This window comes from Mizuhopecten yessoensis, unplaced genomic scaffold, assembly GCF_002113885.1.
Source record: "Mizuhopecten yessoensis strain PY_sf001 unplaced genomic scaffold, ASM211388v2 scaffold1945, whole genome shotgun sequence".
Classification (NCBI taxonomy): domain Eukaryota; kingdom Metazoa; phylum Mollusca; class Bivalvia; order Pectinida; family Pectinidae; genus Mizuhopecten; species Mizuhopecten yessoensis.
The window spans coordinates 228801-250986 of NW_018404300.1; the positions used below are offsets into that span (position 1 = coordinate 228801).

Sequence of the window (22186 nt, forward strand, 5' to 3'; positions counted from 1 at the left end):
ATTAACATTAACATCACTATAAAAATAATCTGTTAACATTTACAATGTCACTATATAATCTAATCTGCTCAAACGAAATGTACTAAATTAAACTGTCTTTGTCGGCTTGCAACTTGACTCAACATATTATCGTTCCATCATTGTTATCACATATGTTTTTACTGACGAAGAACACCGTGGACCCTGGACAAGGGAACATATAGGTGGTACCGAAGGAACACACGTAGAAGCTGTGACAATCCCCAGGGACGGGGAAGTACTCATTGTGTCGACCGGGTTTACAAGGGTCGGCGTAGATTTGGGGCGTTGTCATGCCAGCTTGCGTGATCGGCGGCGAGAGTGTCGTTCCGTCTGCAAAGTGAAGTACATATCATGTTTTAACTGAGATGCACAGTACAATATGAAGAGAAACATTGTACAAATAAAGTACTTACCAACAAGTATTGGTCTCTAACCAAACAGATATGTCGTCCTTGTCTATTGATGTGTTTTTGCAACATGCAATGTGTCTTTCCTTGTTGGTTTGCTATCAAAAGCAAGTAGTGTCGTCCTTAACTATTTGTCTGCTATTACAAAAATGTCGTCCCTCACCTTTGGTCTACTGTAACCAACAAGTTACTTCGTTCTTGATTTATCGCATACACTTACAGTGTTGTTGATGTTTGTTTTCGGGCGTTTCAGTCATCAGGAACTTGTATAACGTAATATAAGCTCTACTGAGATTTTTTTAAGTACACAATCATAGCACGGGATTTGGACTATATCGTTGTAAAGTTACATTCAAGTTCAAGCACAATCTACTTACTTCATCCGATGCTGATACAAATCTCTTTGAGGATGAGGGAGCAGAAATCGTGATGTTGATTAACTTGAATGGCCCCGTGGTTTTGAAGTTTGAATTTGAAATGCTGTAGTAGTAACTGTATAATTACATATTGTACCTTTTGATGTGACCATTATAATGACTAAAAGGCGGCCCAATGTCATGTGATCTATATACATGCACACTATTAAGTAGAAATTATATGTTTTAAATTACAATACCTGTCCATCAGAGTCTCGACCACGTGTTCCGTGTCCCGAAAAGGAAGAGACTTTCATGCTTTATATACTCATAAAATACTGTAAAAATGGAATTTCTCACGTTTTAAAATGTTCATGTTTATGTTGTGATCCTTTAAACTGACCTCGATGTGGACGTTTCTTTGTTGGCAACTGTTCCGAAATCTACATTCAATATACTGTAATCTGTATATTGTGTTTCTTCTATTTTAATCAACGCGAAAAACTCGTGCATTTCCACACCACCATAATTTCCATTTTATATATGAATGATGGCCTGAATGCTCTGGTCACATTATTTTAAGTTTTTCTTAAATCACGCTAAAGAGGAACACTGTTATTATTTTATAGCTAGGATAATGACGTTACAATCATCAACTATTTTAAGTCTCTTTCGCATCGTAAAGGACATTTAAAAGGCTAACACGGCATCAATATCACTTAATACTTAAACGCATTGGTGTATCAGTGGCATTCCTATACTTGTGTTGTACCATTGCGATGTTATTCTTCCTTCGCCACCAGCTTCATCTCACCCTTTTCTTCAATAGCGTTCGGGATTATAAAGCAGTAGTTATAATAGCATGTGTCTCAGTTCCGGAGATCTTTACTTCTGTTGGAGATATTTCACACTGTCATGTGGATCCCGAGACTAATCTGCTCGGGACTCCAATGTAACCGTAAATGAGAAAATGTGCAAAACGCCTTCAGACAAAACACAATATTGCTATCAAATGTAAACACTGCTATTAATATACTACTGAGGATAATATCGTTGCACGAAAACATTGTAGGGTTTTAGCTTTAGTCTGCAAGTTTATTTTGCTTTAGAAACCTACCTGGATACTAGTATGTAATGTTAAACGTAATACACAAAGCAACATAAAAAATTCTATGACAGAAATTCCCAAAACGTTTTGTTATGTACAGTAAATTTTAATGTAAGTTGTTAACATTTTATTAATAATAAGATTTTATTCTCTTTGATTAGCACCACTTCTCACTCATACCGATAACCTACATCTGCTGATTTGTAGATATTATGGAGTAAAATCACCACAGAATTACCCCTCCTGTAACAATTGTATACTACAGAGTGTTATACAAAATTACCTTATTTCAGAGTTATCCCAGTACTTCTCGGTCCGCTGATATATAACGTTTAATAATGATAACAGTGACCTATCCAACCTCAGTGTTACTTCCTGTAATAGATACTTATAGATCTAAACTATGACGTTCATAATTCAAAAACTATCGACGATGCGCGGTAATTCGTGTGCACTAACGTAACATTAACATTAAAAGTGTCTGGTTTTTTTTTAAACCTTGTCACCAAACTGCGGACAATGGAGTACATGTTTGGTTGTACTACTTATATCATTTTAAAATCACCCAAACAAAATGTTGTTATTCAATCCAACTTTTCGCGAATGCATCAAACACACACACGATCAAATCTGTCTGAAATAATAAATCCTGCCAAGATTAGAATGACATTTTGTTGATTAGATTTTGTCTCGTGCCATTAACATACGATTATTATCGTGGTTCAATTTTATACATATATCATATGTTAAAATTTACCATTATAATTATCTTATGGAAAAACAATAAAAATGATAAATAATGATGAATCAATATAAACGGTTTGAATAAGTCGATTGAACTTGGACATTTAAGCATGGCAGTGTATACGGAACAGAAGTGAATACGTTTGCTAGCTACTCAGTCAGAGATAGCCAAATTTGATAAATATATGTATGCACATATTAAACTATCGATAAACAAATATTGTAACAGCGATAATGACCGAACGTTAGTGTTTCTCTGTCTAATTGGAAATGCCATCCAATATCTATAAGTCGGCTAACATTGCCTCATTTTTGGAAATGCCATCCAATATCTATAAGTCGGCTAACATTGCCTCATTTTTCACAAACTGTGTCTTTGTATTTAACACATGTAGTCCTGCCCAGAAGTTTTGTTACAAACGTTTAATCGACAGAATCCGTCGACAAGAGAACATATGTAGCATAACACGTCTCGAGAACAGTTTTTATCGATGGAATAAAAAGGATTGTTAAATGTTTCTCTCTGTCGGAGACTATGCGGTACAGCTTGGGTCTTCAATACACTTTTCCTGAACAGAATTGAAGGACATTCCAGCGGGACAATTGAGCGGCACTGCTTCCTCCAGCATACACACGACGAAATCTCTACACGTGGGGCCGCGGAAGTAATCCTGACCAATCGTCGTGAGTCCCTTGCATGGATCTGTAATCAAGGTCACACGAAGGTAAGCCGACGATTAATCAAACTCATATAGGAATTTGTCCGCCATGCATAATGCTTTGAGTATACCAGCCATGTCCAGCGTATATGATGATCTCCAATATTCGGATAAAGCTGCATTCATGCTCCTGTTGTTTCTTCTTCACCATGTATGTATGTTTATATGATGTTATTATAAATATAATTGCTACAATCGTTAGAAAGCCATGCTTATATATGATCCAATGAATCAAATCTTGTAATACTTTATAGTCATCACTTTCTGCTTCCTTTGACATATATTTGATGTTACTCCATTCATGCAATTAATGTGCTTATATAGCCTTTTGATATATTCTTCTATAGCACATTCAACAAAATTCTTCCATTACAATTCCAAATTGTAGTCTTCAATTGTGATTCACTTTTTTCCTAATTCGAGTATATCCTCTATAATTGTATATTGCATTTTTAGGCAAACCATTCCGTAGAATTCGTAGTAGCTGACATCACCGACAACCATTCCATGAAAGTGACCCCCTCAGCAAAAACTGAGTATCATTGTTTGACATTACTTGTTTACAACTTCACGGCATCACACACGTACCACTGGCCGGAGTAAGGCCACATACAGTGGTACAGACATTGTGGATAGGTATACTGTACATGTTATGTCTACTATCCGTTCAGCCTCGCCAGAATTTGTAAGGATGATCCACTTAATATGTCTCATTATTGACCAAATATACAGTCATTAAGGAAACGGTAATTTCTGCATTCTCTTACTGTCCATACAACCAAGCCACGTATTAATGAATATAAAGAGGCTTTAAAGTATATATGTTAGTATATCATACATATGTATTAAGTTAAAGTTGAAGCAGCATATTTATGACATATAATCGCAGCGGAAATATGTCAAGATTACCTGTAGGAAACCACAACAGGTTCCTTTTTATGTTTCCTGGAGAACACTTGATGCCATTCATGTATCTTGTTTATGCAGATAAGCCATGCTGTTTTTTTCCTTATTATAAATACGCTTTGTCATTCATGGGTATAAATAAGCTTTGTCATTCATGGGTATAAATAAGCTATGTCATTCATGGGTATAAATAAGCTATGTCATTCATGGGTATAAATAAGCCATGTCATTCATGGGTATACATAAGCTATGTCATTCATGGGTATAAATAAGCTATGTCATTCATGGGTATAAATAAGCTATGTCATTCATGGGTATAAATAAGTTGTGTCATTCATGGGTATACATAAGCTATGTCATTCACACATGTTAATTTCAGATATTAACCTATGTCAGTAATAAATATCAAAAAGCCATCGCATTGGATATACATCTTTTGGTATACAGTGTATACGATATATTCGTAAAAAAATAAATATAGATGAACATTATTTATGAAAATAAGACAAAAAGTGTATTCTTTAGCAAACTTTAAAATGTAAATTAAAGTGTCAAAGCTTTTATTTTATTTTCAACAAGTACATTTCTTAGAAATGGTGATCAAACGCGCAACGAATTAAACTTATTAAAATATAATCTCAAATATGAGAGATGAAAGTTAAAATAAGAATTTTAATTTGGAAACGCATACAAATTAATAAGGAATAATTGTCGAATGCATGTACTTACTAGATGACGGCGCCCCTGGTGTCTGTTCAGCCGAAACTGTTTGCTGCTGGAAGATCAAGGACTCTTCGAATACCGCCAGCGGCCCCACCACGATGGCGATTTGACCATTCACTGTTGTCCTAGGAGCGTTTTCTATCAGTATCCCGAATATAAAGTCCTTCAACGTCTGATCTTGATCACCTCGGAATTGCAGAAGGAAATTTATTTTGTCTGGAGAATTTCTGAAATGCATTGAAGTCATTTTTATTATCATCGCATCTTACGCATCCGTAGCTTTGAAAAAGTATGTTACTACAGTGAAACCATCGTTAGTTCTTACATATATATACCCAGTGATGGGTTTGTTGAACAAATTATCATTTCTTGTTATTTAACTACAAAGTCAAAAGAGCTACTATATAGCCTTATCAATCCAACCACCCTCGTTTCCAGACAAAATAGCAGCATGTATAGGACATTTTGAATAGAAAAACAGAAGTGAAGTGTTCAAACACCGCTGTGACTGGATATTGGGGCCATCAAGTAAGGTATTGCTGATATACCATCATATTCCTTGATATTGAATCTTCAACAGCTTTACTTTATTCCTGTCAATAATGAGATATGTACATTTTTAATATTTTCCAATTATTTTCCAATTAAACACGCATATGTATTATTTAACGCGTGCGATTTACATGGTCCTGTGTTTTTAGTATCAAGACTTACGTGAACGATTCCACGCTGCAGCGATAGTATTGTTCGAATCTGTCTCGGTTTTGATAAAGATTATTCAGCTGTAAAAAACCCCACATGTTTACATAGATTAAATGTAAATACAATGATAACAATTCTATATCATATATCTGTACATGATAGTAGTATGCTATGTTTTGTTAAAATTAACGTGTGGTTTGTAAAATGTATCTTGATAACGGGCATCACATTTAAAGTAAGATATTTCTGGTAATCTTCCTGATGATGGGTTACATTTGTGCCTTAAAAGTAAAATGTTGTTCACTTTTGCAAATTGACTTTAACATGACCGGGTAGTTGATTGTATCACTATTCAGATGCTATTGTCACGGCACTCCTATAGTCACAAACGGTACAAGAGAATATCCGAACCTATTTTTATCTTATCTTCTTTTGCGAAGAAATAAATGAAATCAATAATTCCAGCGGATGTCTACTTACGTAATCACAGAACGGGCCTGACAGAGCCTGAAATTCTCCCGAATTCTTATTCTTCAGTTGTTCAGAGTAGGTCAAGTTCAGCAGTACGAACGAAATGTTCACAATGGTGTTTACTGCAAGCAAAAGTATTAATTTGAACAAATTCCTTATGTGCAATGAACATAGGCACTATTTATAAGATATAATTCACGTCTCCTAATCTTTTTTAATATCTCATTCTAGATTTCTAAATAGCTTTTTCATATTCACCTTTAATTACGAAAACATCATTAAAGAAATACATCTAAACGTTTTGTTTTTATATAGAAGGTGGAAGTAACACACACAGTTGAAGAATATATAGAATATTTATCATTGATCATTGAATTGTTTAATATGTGAATATCTGTATACCAGTTATGTTTTGCTTTATCTTTTCTTACTCATAACTGTAACATAGGTGTTTAAATAAATCTGACATTAACAGTCTTAAACCTACAGTGTCATGAGTTCAATGTGCTTTTCAATATTCATGTTTTTTCTATAAGGCAATGTTTAACCGGTACTTGACATAAATTTCGACTAAAATTTACTCTTACAGCATGTTAGACGTCGTTGTATGTCTGAAGGAATGAATGGTGACCAACGTGTATTTTAAACTTACTATACAAACCATACAAAATCGTTCTTCAAATACGTTCCTTAAGTTCTGTTTTTCATCTTATTTACCTGGACTCTCCGTTGTCGGCGGTATCATTGTGGTGAGATAGTCGGAGATGTTGATGGCAATATTTTCCCAGCCTCCACCTAAGTAAACGAGCTGTTGACCAATGAACATCATGTCCTTGTTCTCAATCAGGAAGTGCTGCGCCTGGTCACTTATAGTCTTTAGCAGTAGGCTCTGTGGAATCTCGGCCGTGCCATTGAACACGGTCTTAAACGTGAGAGTGTGAGGGTCCGTCCCACTGTGAGTAAAATAGGAAAACTGTGTCTGATGGTTTTTTTCTATGATTCGCCAAATTGAAATGAAAAGAAATCGAGGAGATACAAAACCAAAATACATAACATGAGCCCCAGCAAACATATCGGGAATGGAATGCGATGTAAAATGAATGACTGATTTGGACAACGGGAATGTTGGATATATGTTCTATATCATGTGAATTTTGGGATGCTAGATCGGAATAAATGTAGTCAATATGCAACAAACGCAGGAACCGGTAGCAGTATCGAGAGAAAAAATATACAAAGCCACCTGGTAGCGACGCTAGTGGGTTATGATGGTTGTAATGGACTGAAAACGTACCCAATATTTTCAATGAAACATCGGTAATATCTGTCCCGCAAACTGCTCTGGCGGAAGAAATTGTCAATCTGAAAAAGGCATCACAGAAAAAACTTAATATATTTCAAAAGGTATCGATACAAGATACAGAGCGATTTTCAGCAAATTGCAAAATAAACGTCATTCGACCACGATCACAAACACTTATTTTCAGTTTACATTCAGATGGCTTTATTTTCACCGGAAGTAAATAACCACGTCTAAAATCTGTTAAAATTTTATATTTAAAGAACTTACGTCATCGCAGAACACATCCTGGAAGTTCACGAAGAGATCTGACTGTGGATTACTGTATTCATTGGAGTATCCGAACTTGTGGATGTAAAATGTGGTGTTGGACAGCCATGCATCTGCAACAATGAGTTTTACATAGGTCTGAGACAACACAGTCAACTGCTTTTTATTTCTTTAAATTGTTTACCTCAATTTCCTATATCAGACCTTTATCACGTCTTAGAGATTTTGTATATCCGTCTTGTCATTGTATAACACTTGCAAGCGTAGATACAAATATCTTGTTGTCAATAAAAATAAGACTATTTTATGAAACAACATCCGTATGGCTCTATTTCTCTGCAACTAGTGATAAGGGAAAAAGGTCAATTATTTATAGATGAACTAGTACACGGAAACCACTGATCAATCAGATTGAGGTATGATTCAATACCAAGAGGAAGATTTCCGATTTTATCAATCTCCAATTTGATATTTCAATTTGATAATTGTTACCGGTTTACATTAGGTTAACACAACCTGGACACTCACCGTGTAAGATATACTCCCAGCTATCGTAGTAGACCAATAGATCGCCCACCAGATGGCCAATGGCGTCAAAGTACCGGAAACGGGGTGCGTCTTCGAAAACAATTCCTGCTACATTCTGCTGATAGTTTGGTACGGACAAGGTTCCGCCGAATTGAAGGACTGCCGTGATAGTGACAGGGTTTTGGCTGTAAAAGTTAATTTCGTATATTATTATCTGAAGCTAAACGAGGACAAAATCTGCACTCAACGTCGAAACGAAAAAACCATTTAGAGGAACCAAAGATACACGGAAATTATAAACAACGAAGGCGAAAGCAAGTGCTTTGGAAGTTTCAATGTTTACTGTATCATAAGCACTGGCTATCTTATTTTCTTCCAAATTATCGAGGAAAGTAGTAAGGTCAGTTATCATATTCAAACACAACCAAATAAATCTTAAATCACAGAAGTTGGAGTTCTGGTCAAAGTGAGCACTGAGAGTGCTAATACATCTTTAATTTTCTCAATTGTCAAAGTTAGTTCGAAATTCCACTCACCCGAATGACTCTATCGCACATGACTCATAAGTAGGGAACAGATTCGGGTGCATCTTAATCAGCTGTTCTATCTGCAAAATACACAAATCGACAAGGAATTGTCAGTTACATACATTTATTTTTTATAATAAATTCCACTACAAGGCCATCTATTAAACGGCAAAAGTGCTTGTTAAACGTAAGAGATAATTAACCAGACTTCTTGGTTTAACCGTTTCAGTGTAAAGATTGGCGTTGTTTGGATATGTGCTCATGTATTACTATCATTCATTAGCGATGTAGTAGCACACTGGGTGCTTCCAGTTTTACTACAAGTGTTTGCCTTTACGAACAATCCAAGCTTATAAAATATTCATACTATGCCAAAATATCATAATAGAATTACAGAGCAAAATANGGGGGTGGGGTTGCATATCAATCGCCAAATATATCACCACCATTAATTCCTATGACTAACCACTTGATTAACATTTCATTACAAATCATGGTTAAAAAGAGCCGCAACTCGTGACGGTTTCTTATCAAGAGTATCTAAGTCTCTTGGTTTTTCATTTCAAATGTTAAAAAAGAAGAAAGAAATTGCACAGATTCTGTTTATTCCTTCATTTCAAGAAAATCCAAATAATGTATAGGACGACAAAAGTGACCACAACATTATACACAAAGCATCTGACAGATAATTGTACACTTACATCTCTACAGAATAATTCTGCGTGACCCCTAAATGCGAATGAGTTTGAGTCGGCGAGGTCGGAGGTCCAGGTTCGGTTGAGGACCCGGAAGGTGAGAGGAACTCGGGTAAAGTCCGTGTAGTCCTGGTAGTATACCATGTAGTCTCCAATGAGGTATCCGAGGTAGTTTCCGAATCGGGTCAAAGGTCGCTCACGTAGGAGAATCTCGTAAAACATAGCGTGCAGTACCTGTGAAGGTCTTTCGCCTTCGAAAGTAAGGTCAACACTGGCTCTAACGGGGTTGTTCCTGTTCGGGAAATCATTATAACATAATTGCTTTAATTATTATGTGAATTTACAAACTGTATGTTAACTATCTGACATGGCTATGGTACAATGCATCATGCTATCGTGGATCATTGCAAGGAAACATTGGTCTTGTGAATATACCAGCGTGGTTATAAAATGTCAACTGTTACACGGTATGGTCTGAAGTGCGGAATCAATTATACTGAAATGTAATGAGTTGATACAGATGTAACATATATATTTACATATGTTTCGGAAATCTTTTGACATACATTTTCACTGTTTTGACCTCTAGTACCACTTGATGAGTCTTGAATGGACGAAATTGCCAGATGTTTCAGTAAAAATGGTCGCTTTATTTTTATTTTTACACTTTTTACACGACTTACAATTTTATTTTAAATAGGTGTGACATTACTTCGTACTCGTAGTGGTAATTTTACTTACGAAAATCGGCGAACTTTACATTTGACGTATTGTGGGAAATCAAACGGACGCCTCTTCATGAACCTGTCAATCTGGATAATAAGTTAAATTCTCTTTAACCCCTATGATAAGTTGAAGTTCAAAGAAGCATTTTTCTTGACATTTTAATACAATTTGCGCATAACACAAATAGAGAAACTGCTAATAAATTATGATAAACCAATAACCATCAAACACAATTCATTTTTTGGTAGCCGAAAGTATTTGCTTGTTTCCTAATACTTTTTATTGATTAGCGGGAAAAGGTTCCAACATTAGTAAGAAAAGATGTATAGACAATGAAAAAAAAAAAAAAAAGTAAACATCTATGAAACAAAACTTACATCACCACAAATACTCCGTTCGACCATTTGGTATTCAAACGAGTTCGGATCTGCAAGATTTTGTGAATATGTGAGATTAAGGAATCGAAGATCAAGGTTCACACCAGTAGTAGTGTAATTGTCAAAGAAAAGGAAGAGGTCTCCAATCTCTACTCCTAGGGAGTCTCCGAACACTACCGGGGTCTGACCCTGCATAATGTAGGTCCATACGTCATCACGGGTCGCACGCGGCTCGTTACCTCTGAACACCAGGTCCCAGGCGATTGACACCGGGTTGTTACTGAAAACACAGAAATATATCTAAATAGCTTGTATTTTTGTTATTGTATTTTTGTTATCAAAGAGCTATGCTGTATATGCTTACAATCAGTAGGTAATGCATAGTTTCTTTTACAAACAGTACAAATTGATATTGCAAGTTACCAACATCATGCATTTATGCATAACTTGTCATTGTGCAATTCAGGTGAGGGAGAAAGAAGGATAGAAGGACACAAAAACGCATATAATCAAATAGAGATATTTTCTATTGCATAATACACCAAAACGATAATTTGTTATCGATAAATTGGTTTTAAAAACGCAATCTTACCCGAATGATTTAACTTTGCATTCCTTGAAGTTCGGAAACTGTCCTGGGTTGCCTCGCAGCATCGTTTCAATCTACCAAACACAAATAAATCTGTCAAACTACTGCATCATTGAAACAACTATTTTATCAAAACATATTAGTGGCGCCTGTATCGACAAGATAATTTAAGAAGGTTTTATATAAAAGTTATTGATCAATTCGGTTTGTTGATTATCAAACTGTCTAGACCTACTTCACTGCAATATCTGGTGTTGTTTGTGTAATCGCTGGTTACGCATTTTAGACGTCTATTCAGTTTAAAATACAGTTTATACTTTAGAAAATAATGGATATGACTTTGACATCTACCTCGTTACAGAAGGATCGAGCATGCCTCTGAAACTCAAATGAGTTGTTATTGCCGAGAGAGGGTGTGTAGGTGAGGTTGAGGACGGGGTAGGAGTAGTCGACAATCGTCTCGATGGCTGCAATGTAAACATACAGGATTAGATGTCACTGTTCTTAAAGACGAATAGTTGAATTATTTGCATAGATAACGAGTCGAGAAGTCGGGTGTAGGAACACAATTTACATATACTTATGAAAAGTCATTAACTTCAAATAGCCAAAACCTCATTTTTTTTATATATATCCAATTATTGCACAAAATAATATATTTGTGAGGGAAGTTCTCGTTAGATGTTTGTTACTTACAAATCTCACAGTCCGGCCCTGAGTAGAACACAGGACAGAAGCAGGAATAAGACCCAAAGTTGTTGATACAGCTTCCGTCGTTGAGACACGGATTCTGTAGACATTCATTGACGTCTGAAACAGGAAGAAATAACACAGGTAAGGTATATATCTTCTTATATATAGAACGTAGTTAATGAATATCACGTACATCACTATATCACGTGTATTTTGTTACTATAAATAAACAGTCATATAGAGAAAATGCTAACTCAAATATATTTCAGCTCGCTGACATCTGACCTAATAAAGAAGACCATTTACTTATTCCACGTACGCAAATGTATGCTAGCATATGTGGTAAAGTTCTGAAATATGAAATAAAGTGAAATTTCAATTTCAAAAAATATAATTCCAAACAAAATCAATCGAAATAAAAAAAACTTAATCATAAGAGTCTCACAGTAAAATGTAGTTTGGTAAGCTAAGTTTAGACTGATGTAACAGACTAACATACCTCCCATACAGGTCTGTCCATCACGTCCGGCTGGACATATACAGGAGTAAGAGCCTGGCTGGTTGATACAGGTGCCGCCAAACCGACACGGACTGTCTAGACATTCATTCACATCTACATGGGTAAATAAAATATGTTTTACCCTCAAATCATTAAGTATATCAAATAGGAGTAAAATAGTATCAACATGTGATTGATAAGCATCAATATTTTACATAGTCTTGCAACTATTTACAGAAAGTTATATAATGCGGAAAGTTCCGATGATGTACGGTTTTGCACGAATAAGCATAATCCTAGAACAGCAGGATATTGTAAGGAGATTGCTGACTTACAAAATGCAGGTAAAGAAACATACATCAAAACAAAACGAAAAACTTTATTAATCATCAATCCTCCACCCCACCCTTTACTCCATCCCAAACGTGACGGATTGCATACCGATGTCACATCTGTCACCAGTCCATCCCGTCGGGCAGCGACACGAGTACGACCCCACACCATTTATACACGTCCCACCATTCAGGCATGGAGACTGCGCACACTCGTTTACATCTACAACAATAACACACCGGTTGTATAGGAATGATTGATAACGGTTTGGAAGCAATCTGGCTTGCAAAACGAAATAGGGAATCAGATATACACAATATTGGTTAAATATTAGAGTGGCAAAGTTTACATAACTGTGAAAAAATAATAACACACATCTTATCGTTTCTATTTAACTTCCCGTTTCCATATTGACATAAGAGTAGAGCCACAGAAAGCGATTAAAGGTGTTTACTGCTTCATTAATGTTTGTCTTTCTGGCTGAACTAACTACAATATGAATCCGTATCGGTATTACATTACTGCTTTAAGTTCCATTCCTTCCAGTTCAAGACTTTTTTGCCATAACTTCGGCGTAAAATAACACTCACCGCTCTCACACTGCTGTCCAGTAAACCCAGTGAGACAGATACAACTGTAGGATCCTATCTCGTTAATGCACGACGCTCCGTTCTGACATGGTCTCGACAAACAGTCGTCTACATCTGTATGGAAATAGCTATTATGTAATTCGCGACACATGTAATTACTACGAATATTGATATTTACCAATTAGCCAGGTTTCAACTACCTTATTTCCTCGGCAATATGTATGACAATATAAACATGTATCAGGGAGATGTAAATATTTATGTTATTATGCATGGCCAAGCACAAGTTTAAATTCGAGTGTTGACATCAAATCACACCTTTACCCTAAAGTCTCCTTAAACAGGAGATATATAATGTTTAAAACATCAGATGCAAACTACTCATCAATGTACATGACAATTATTTATAGTTCAATAAACCGACATTATAAATTAATATTCATGAATCAATGAGACTTCAATAAGACAATAACACTTAGTTTGGAGCAAACTGCTACACCGACTTTCTTATTTATGAACCAATAAAGACGTGAGAATGCGTACCTCCGACACAGTTGACACCTGATCGACCCTGAGGACACTGACACAAGTAAGACCCCACGGTGTTGATACATGTACCTCCAAACTGGCACGGACCAGAGAGGCATTCGTTCACATCTAAAACACAATTATATTGACATTCACTTGATTATGCATTGTACATTTGTATTTACTTTTCTAGAATGTCATTATTTAGAAATAAAACTTCTCGATTATACGCCATTCGGATGGACTTATGGTCATCCTATTCCTTAAAGTTATGCTGAAAGAAAGGTTGTTTCAAAATGCTTGCGTAGTTTAGAACTTCGCTCTTTGTTATCAGAGATATAAAAACGCAGCATGATATTGAGGTTTGTACATGATGTCGATTTACGGTGTGAGTTAATACTAATGGATACTGTACCTATTTCACAGTTGTCTCCCGTGAAACCCGACTCACAAAGACACGTGTACGACCCTAGTGTATTCTGGCAGGTGCCGCCATTAAGGCAGGGTCCAATTAAACATTCGTCTATGTCTGAAATCAAAAGTCAGGGTGTGCTCATCAACTTGATACAAAAAATAATGAAAACGCTTTGATATATCAGTATATTCTTGTAGGCCTACAGGTGCTTTGAAAGTTATTCGTTTTCAAGAAAGGCCAAAACAAATATTGGTTTTCATCTAATACAGCAAGCAATGAATAAAAAAACACCATGTATCATCTTTTTATCACATCAATACACCTGCGAGCTAAAATAAATTGCAACGAATATTTCAACAATACAAAGTATGACTTAATGTACCTATATCGCAGTTATTTCCGGTCCATCCCGTGCGACACTGGCACGTGTAAGTTCCCTGAATATTGATACAGAGACCGCCATTCTGACAGATGCCTACTTCGGAACACTCGTTGTAGTCTGAAGTGAAATATAACAAAATATACGATAGCGTCAGAAAGCGCAAAACAACTTTGAAACTAAAATGAAGAACAAGTCAGGTGTTCTCTAATGATAAACTTAATTTACACGCTTCAGCGCAGGTTATGAGGCAACGCGTCAAAACCGTGAGAGTATACTTCCTGAAGTCTCTTCAGTGAACCGGTAGGTCAGTATTTGAGTATGCTAGCGAATCAAATGCCATTATCTATAACATCTAGGGTGCTTATTTTAATCGATTATCATCTTTCCCTACATAACAAACAGACATGCCAAATTTTGGCTAATCAAATTTCATAGATATATAAAGTTCTGTTAAAGAATAGACCACTCGACTTCGGTCGATATACGGATATCAGTGTTTACACAGGCAATGACTCACTATATTACCATTCAAACTAAGTAGCAGTTTTTTGAACCGCGATTGTCTTACCTAGTTCACACCTCTGTCCGTCCCAGCTCTTTGGACAGATGCAGTCAAATGTACCGGGCAGGTTATTGCACGTCCCACCATTTAGACAGGGATCTTGTAAACACTCATTCTCGTCTGAGCAATATGGTAAAAAAAAAAACGTTTGTGTGAACAGTTTTTGTCCTATTGTAGAACAACACATGAATTCCAAATACAACTAACTGCCATGAATCATACATAGAATAATGTGCAGTATACTTTTGAATTTCATAAAAAATACCTTATTCTGTTTCCAAAAGATACAATGTATTTAAAAAAATGTTTATTTAAAATACTTATTTTTAGCTAGGTTTACTTTTTCTCTTTTAGTTAAATTAGCGTGTGTGTCTTAGAACAAATATAAACTAATTGTGATGTAGTAAAAACTAAATAAAACTGACCCTCAGTACAGTTTGTGCCGGTCCACCCAATCAGACAGCGACATGTGTAAGTACCGATGATGTTGACACATAGCGCCCCATTCTGACAGATACCGGGGAACAACATACACTCGTTTCGATCTGAGGAGGAAATACAGACAATAAATATCGACAATCGTAATGTACGTGATATCAAGGAATAAGTTTCTTTCCGACTTTTCCCCGTAAAAATTTTGTTTAATCAATTATGCAAGTACTAAAATCAGTATTTTAACTTATTTACAGAAAGAAACACGTTATTACTTATTTAGCGGACATTACAAAGTGAAAATTCTGAATTTAAATGAAAGCAAATCTGCAATTTCGAATCGCCTCAGTAGGCCTGTCACCATATATATTTGATAAATTTATATATACAGGCATTTGCTGTTATAAGAATTAAAATTATGAACATCGGCAATGCAAGATAAATAACGCTTAACCTTTCACATTTATGTATGTTATTTCTGAAAAAATAAAACTTGAAAACCCCCATTTAATTGGCTAATAATAATAATTTAATTAGATTGAGTATCTTACCTAGGTTACAGACTTCACCCGTATAACCGGGAGGACAGACACATGTGTAGCCTCCAGCTGTGTTCACGCAGGTACCGCCATTCAGACAGGACATGACATTACACTCGTCAATATCTATAGGAAACGTGATGATTGTTCAGTTATATGATTATGAGAGCATTAACAATAATTAAAACGCTAGAAATTTATATTCAAAAATGTGTTAATAATAACCAACGAACTAAAATCATATTTAAATTCGTCACATTGTATATTTTTTTATTTGCGTGTTTTCTACATGAGTAGGTTTATTGCGTAATATCAAAGTAACGTTAGCTTTAATTTTTTCATCCTAAATATTTGGTGTAGAACAAAACCCCCAACACAGATCAGGATAAAAAGCCGCGAAACTTACCAACATCACAGAACTTTCCAGTCCAGCCTCTCTCACACAGACACTGGACAGATCCTGGAGTGTTGATACAGCGACCATTGTTTTGACACGTGGCATTCTTACATTCGTCGATGTCTTTAACAAATATAAGGAAACATTCTGAAGTTCTTACACCAAAATTGATGTCTAGGTTATCAATTTACTACCGACTATAAACCAAACAATATTGTTTTCACATCAAACATCCAGATTATTTTACTAGGTCTGCCTTTACTTTGTAAGATTTTTTATTTATCTATTCATTTTGTAAACATATTTATGAATATATACAAATATGAAATAGAAAACGTTTGTTATTCCCTATTATGAACTTATCATTCTTATTCGCCAAACTTGCTCCAGAACTGACGATTTGAAAAGGAAGACAACTTACCCTTGAGACATTCGTCCCCGTACCAACCGGAAGTACATTCACACTTGTACGATCCGGGTAAGTTTCTACATGTACCACCATTTTGACATGGGAAGCGCAAACACTCATCTTCGTCTTTAAAAAAATTAAAATATATTCATTACTTTCATTGTTATTCACTAATATTCCTTGTGATTTATCTCGCCTTCACTACAAAAAATCAGATCGAGGTTCTACGGAATTACCAGAGATTTTCAAATAAAACAAAACTGTTTTTACTTCTAACGAAATCGATGTTCTTCTGTATTTGATACGTTCGAACTGGATTAACAAAAATGGAATTCGACTTTACCTCAAAAAGCTAAGTACACAGCAACACGTTCATTTCCAGTTATTTCATTTATTATGAAGAAAATTTACTATAGGTTTCCAAAATGAGATGGCGTATTATGGAATGATCTTTTTGTACCTGTTCCACACCTATCTCCAAGCCAGCCTATTGGACACTGGCAGGAGAACGAGCCACCACTGTTGAAACACGAACCTCCGTTCAGACAGGGCATGGTCAGACACTCGTTCACATCTAAACAGCAAGTCATTGCGTCATGTTTAACACGTACTACGAACATGGTTATTCTAATATTCACTTCTTCTATGGTTATTTTAATGCTTACTTAATAATTTTTATCTTTATAAGTATTACCGGCCATTTTTGATTGATACTGCAAACCGTGGTTTTATTTAATATATCACTAACAGGATGATTTTCTATTCAGTGCTATATTCTCAGTTTTCCCAGTAGGTCTATCCTCGAATTTAAGACTATCGGAGACAAGTAACACACCGAACTGAAATAACCTATTAAGAATGTTACATATTAATATTGAAAGCAAAATATTATGGAAAGATAATTTTATCTTCAAGGGGAAACCTTGTTTTGGTACGTACCAATTTGACAGTTTTTGCCCTCCCAGCCTGGCACGCATGTGCATTCATAATTCCCAGGTCTGTTATAGCATGAACCGCCGTTCTCACACGGGTTGAACTGGCACTCGTTTTCATCTGAAATCAATTAATACAAAATTTAATAATACAATTTTTTGGATATTTATCCACACATTTCTTCCGAAAAGTGACCTGCGTCGATGGATATAGAAATCATGTTCTCGACATGTCTAATGTAGGAAAATGTTTATTAGAACTAATGATTGCCTGAAATACTCACGCCTATAATTGAATGTTCTAGTTCTACCATATAGTGACCACCTTTAACTAATTGAAGATTTTGTCACGAAGTTGGGTTTATGCAGCACAAATGACAGACTATATATATTACATAATAATTAATAATGAATCACTTAGTTAAAGTTAAGAGAAGGAAAACTTAGTTTGAGGAGAGTCCGAGAGAAAGGTCCGAGCAAGCCATTGATTGAGCAGCCCCCATCGACAAAGCTTGTTCGGAAAAGGGGGAAAAGAAGGGAAGTGGTAAATTATTATGTAAAGTCTGTATTCTTTTCCTACTCTCAGAACCATGTTTAATCAGTACAAGGTGTCTTGTTTAATATATGTGACGATGGTGTACTTCGTATAAAACATATTGCTTATGACATACCAATTTGGCAGTTCTGTCCCGTCCAACCGGAAGTACACTGACAGATGTAGGACCCGTCCAGGTTGCGGCACGTGGCGTTATTGTAGCACGGATTGTTCACACATTCGTTGACATCTGAAAAACATAATAATATATGGTTAATTTTTAAGAACTGTACTTCTATTTGTATAGTACACATTATGTATCGCACATAATCTTACTGTTGCGAAGAAGGTATTTCAAAATTTGCTCAAATTAAGTCTCTCTTGATTTAAACGGTTTGACTGGTTGCATTATTCTCAATTAATCATTTGTTCATGATCGTTGTGAGACAATTGCAATTATATATATTCACACGTTTTAAGCTTTATACGCAATAGTCGGCCATACAGAATCGAGGATCTATAACGGAATGTAATAAACACACATTCCTCTCATCTTTGAACTTGGGATATGTATTGTTTTTACGCAACTATACTCCAAGTTTAGCTGAAAGTCATTCATAGGTAACGGAGTTATTGTCCAAAAAGGAATTTGTGACAGAACTACTGAGGGAGGGACACAAGAACTGAACACAATACAGTGGTAGAGTGAGAGTGAAAGGATGTCAATGTTCCACGCCAGGTGTAGCGTTTGTTTTACTGATACAATACGTACCTATGTTACAGCTCTGACCGGACCATCCTGGGGGACACTGACAGGTGTAGTTACCGGCTAGGTTAATGCACGTGCCTCCATTGATACATACACTGTAATCCATCTCTGTGCACTCGTTGATATCTGTAATCAACATAAATATGTGTTGAAAAGATGCAACGAAAAGTCGAATAACAAAACATTTAACGGAATGTATTTGTTAAGGTTACCTTTACAATATAAACATTTTTTATTTCGATCACATCTAACAATAATACTTCAAATACCTAGTTATACATTATTGTAAAAATTCATGATCAACAAACGACAAGCATACTAGAATATGACTATAAATATGTTTTAAATAATATTAGTTACTAAATGTGATGTTTAGAGACCAGACTTACCTATTTCACAATTCTTGCCTTTCCAGTAATCACCGCACCGACACAAGTAGGATCCGTCAGTATTGATACATTGACCGTCGTTAAAGCAGGGTATATTGAGACACTCATTTGTATCTATAAGAAACAATAAACAGCTGTACCAACTGCCTACTATAGTCTGTCTAATCAACTCTTTTTTTCCCGCAAATACTCGATGCATATGCAAATGTATTTTACAGGGCATTTTATTTTACTACTCTTGCCAATTTGGTCCAAAGCAACCCCAGATACCTTTATAACCGAGTACTTATACAACTCAACCAAACGTCACCTCGCCGTGTATTTAACACATTTAGTATTCTAGTGATTCTGTGTTTTAGTCACAGTACCAGCAAGTACTTAAATTCAGTTTTTAAAATGAGATATTTTAGAGTTTTCTTGGAATTAGGAGACATATGGTAATGACGGTAACTCCGAGTCCACAAACTAAATTCTTTAAATATTTCTGTTCTGCTTCATTCCATATAAATTGTTTAAGGGATGGATGTAAATATATAGACATATATTTCTAACATGATAATGTTCTCATATGAAAGCATAAATGAACGGATAATATATCAATAAAAATGGCACAAGGAATATTAATATATATTTATTATACAATTTGTATATTAACTTGTAGGAACGTAGCCTTTCATCATCGCTGATATGTTTATGCTAAGTGTATTCTACAGACATACGATATTAACTTTCAAAATTGACGATATTGAAAAATTATCTTAATTACCCATGATCATTTTTTACAAATAGAATAACAATGTTATCAATTATGACAAATCATAACAAATGTGCTGTTCTATGTAAACACAGCAATTCAATAAGATATACAACCGAAACAAATACAAGTGGTACTATATGCGTATTTAAAGCCTGTGTCTTACCATTTCTACAGTTGGATCCTTCTCTTCCCGACATACACTGACAGAGGTAGGACCCCGGCGTGTTGATGCAGGAACCACCATAGAAACAAGGGTTGTTGATGCACTCATCCACATCTGCAATGTACCATACAATAAGGATGATTGAGGCACTTATCGACACATAAAAAGAAGTGTAAATCTACGTTTGATATATTCTAAAGAAACACTAGTTGTTAAAGTGGTATTTCAATTCATTACGGTAGTTGATCATTTCTTTAAAAATGTCTTCATTCTCGTTCAAATAATTCATATTTTGCTCATAAGGCTACAGATATAAACTATGATACGTAATTAGGGATTGTTTCATGAAAGAATGTGCTCACCTTTTGTGCACGTGCTTCCAGTCCAGCCTCGTGCGCAGTCGCAGTAATAGGAACCACCAGTGTTGGTACATTTGCCGTCATTTGTGCAGGGTTGTTGTTCACATTCATTTTTGTCTGTATTAAATGAGTATTTATTACCATATGGTTAGCTTTAAACATTGACATTGATTTGTATACACAATCAAAAGGCATCCAACACATAAAACGAACCAAAAAAGGGATTTAAAGAATTCATAGTTGTCGTTAATGTAACAACGTTAAAATAAGGTTGGCTACAAAATGAGTTGATATCAAAATGCAGTGAACCCAATCTGCACAACCAGACCTACCTAGTGAGCAGTCTGGGCCATACCAGCCTGACCTACAGAGACACGTGTAAGATCCGTCGTTGTTGATGCACGTGCTATCATGTTGACATGGTCGTGTGTCACACTCGTTTTTGTCTGCAAAGAACACCAGTCTCAATTACAAGTTAACTTCACAAGTAGTATGTAACAGTTAAAAATAATAATATCCCAAACACACAAACAAAACATCTAACATTTATGTGTTTGGTAACGTTTTATCATTTAAACTGACCAATATACAAGGCTTAAAAGAAGCATGACGGTACCAACACATTAAACTTGTAACAAATGTTTAACTTACCCAAGTTACAAGTTGGTCCATACCAACCGACGGGACACACGCATCGGAATGACCCAACTGTGTTCTGACAGGTACCGCCATTCAAGCAAGGAGCGCGAATCTCGCATTCATTTTCATCTTAATAAAACACAAGATATGATTTTAATCCGTAGTATGTTTCGTTATATTATCCTAAATAAAATCTGCAGTTTGCTTTAATATACAATCTATTATTCACGCTTCTGGAATTCGTTATCGAATCTTCTTAAGATAATATGTTTATCCAAGCCTCAATAAGTAACACGTACATAGAATATACAATTTGAATGAATTTTGTTTTCATCCAACCCGGTCAAATGTACATGCTCATACTGTAGTTATTATTGTTTAACAAACTGCTCAGGATGTAAATTACAGGAGCCTTTCTACTTTTACATCATTATTCTAAATTAAACAAAAATCTATTATGATATTGTAGGAAACAATAACACAGGAATCTGTTATATGTGCCCTGAAAATACTTACCAGTTTCACAGTAGATACCGTAGAAGCCTGGTAGACAGTTACATTGATAGGAACCGTCTAGGTTAGTGCACGAAGCATTGTTCTGACACGGAATGTTCCGGCATTCATCAATATCTGTAAAAGTACCAGTATAATTACATAAAATTACAGACAATTTATACGTCTGGTTAGAGTGAGTT

The 22186-nt window shown here is 35.5% G+C and overlaps 1 protein-coding gene across 1 annotated transcript in view; it reads right to left on the minus strand.

The window, feature by feature from the left end:
- LOC110442906 overlaps positions 1-22186 on the minus strand; it is a 63178-nt gene continuing 40992 nt past the window's right edge. The window contains exons 62-99 of the mRNA XM_021486785.1: positions 22008-22121; positions 21504-21620; positions 21185-21298; positions 20856-20969; positions 20494-20607; positions 19574-19687; positions 19188-19310; positions 18552-18665; positions 17888-18001; positions 17409-17522; positions 16961-17074; positions 16549-16662; positions 16155-16268; positions 15597-15716; positions 15178-15291; positions 14610-14726; positions 14228-14341; positions 13828-13941; positions 13285-13398; positions 12803-12916; positions 12362-12475; positions 11866-11979; positions 11521-11636; positions 11173-11243; positions 10581-10860; positions 10219-10289; positions 9484-9769; positions 8792-8862; positions 8256-8440; positions 7728-7840; positions 7452-7519; positions 6875-7110; positions 6167-6279; positions 5699-5766; positions 4991-5211; positions 3176-3339; positions 1902-1908; positions 1-351 (exon numbers count right to left, since the gene is read on the minus strand). Coding sequence (XP_021342460.1) covers positions 119-351; positions 1902-1908; positions 3176-3339; positions 4991-5211; positions 5699-5766; positions 6167-6279; positions 6875-7110; positions 7452-7519; positions 7728-7840; positions 8256-8440; positions 8792-8862; positions 9484-9769; positions 10219-10289; positions 10581-10860; positions 11173-11243; positions 11521-11636; positions 11866-11979; positions 12362-12475; positions 12803-12916; positions 13285-13398; positions 13828-13941; positions 14228-14341; positions 14610-14726; positions 15178-15291; positions 15597-15716; positions 16155-16268; positions 16549-16662; positions 16961-17074; positions 17409-17522; positions 17888-18001; positions 18552-18665; positions 19188-19310; positions 19574-19687; positions 20494-20607; positions 20856-20969; positions 21185-21298; positions 21504-21620; positions 22008-22121 — 4832 coding nt within the window. The 3' untranslated portion in view covers positions 1-118. The remainder of the gene's footprint in view (positions 352-1901; positions 1909-3175; positions 3340-4990; positions 5212-5698; positions 5767-6166; positions 6280-6874; positions 7111-7451; positions 7520-7727; positions 7841-8255; positions 8441-8791; positions 8863-9483; positions 9770-10218; positions 10290-10580; positions 10861-11172; positions 11244-11520; positions 11637-11865; positions 11980-12361; positions 12476-12802; positions 12917-13284; positions 13399-13827; positions 13942-14227; positions 14342-14609; positions 14727-15177; positions 15292-15596; positions 15717-16154; positions 16269-16548; positions 16663-16960; positions 17075-17408; positions 17523-17887; positions 18002-18551; positions 18666-19187; positions 19311-19573; positions 19688-20493; positions 20608-20855; positions 20970-21184; positions 21299-21503; positions 21621-22007; positions 22122-22186) is intronic.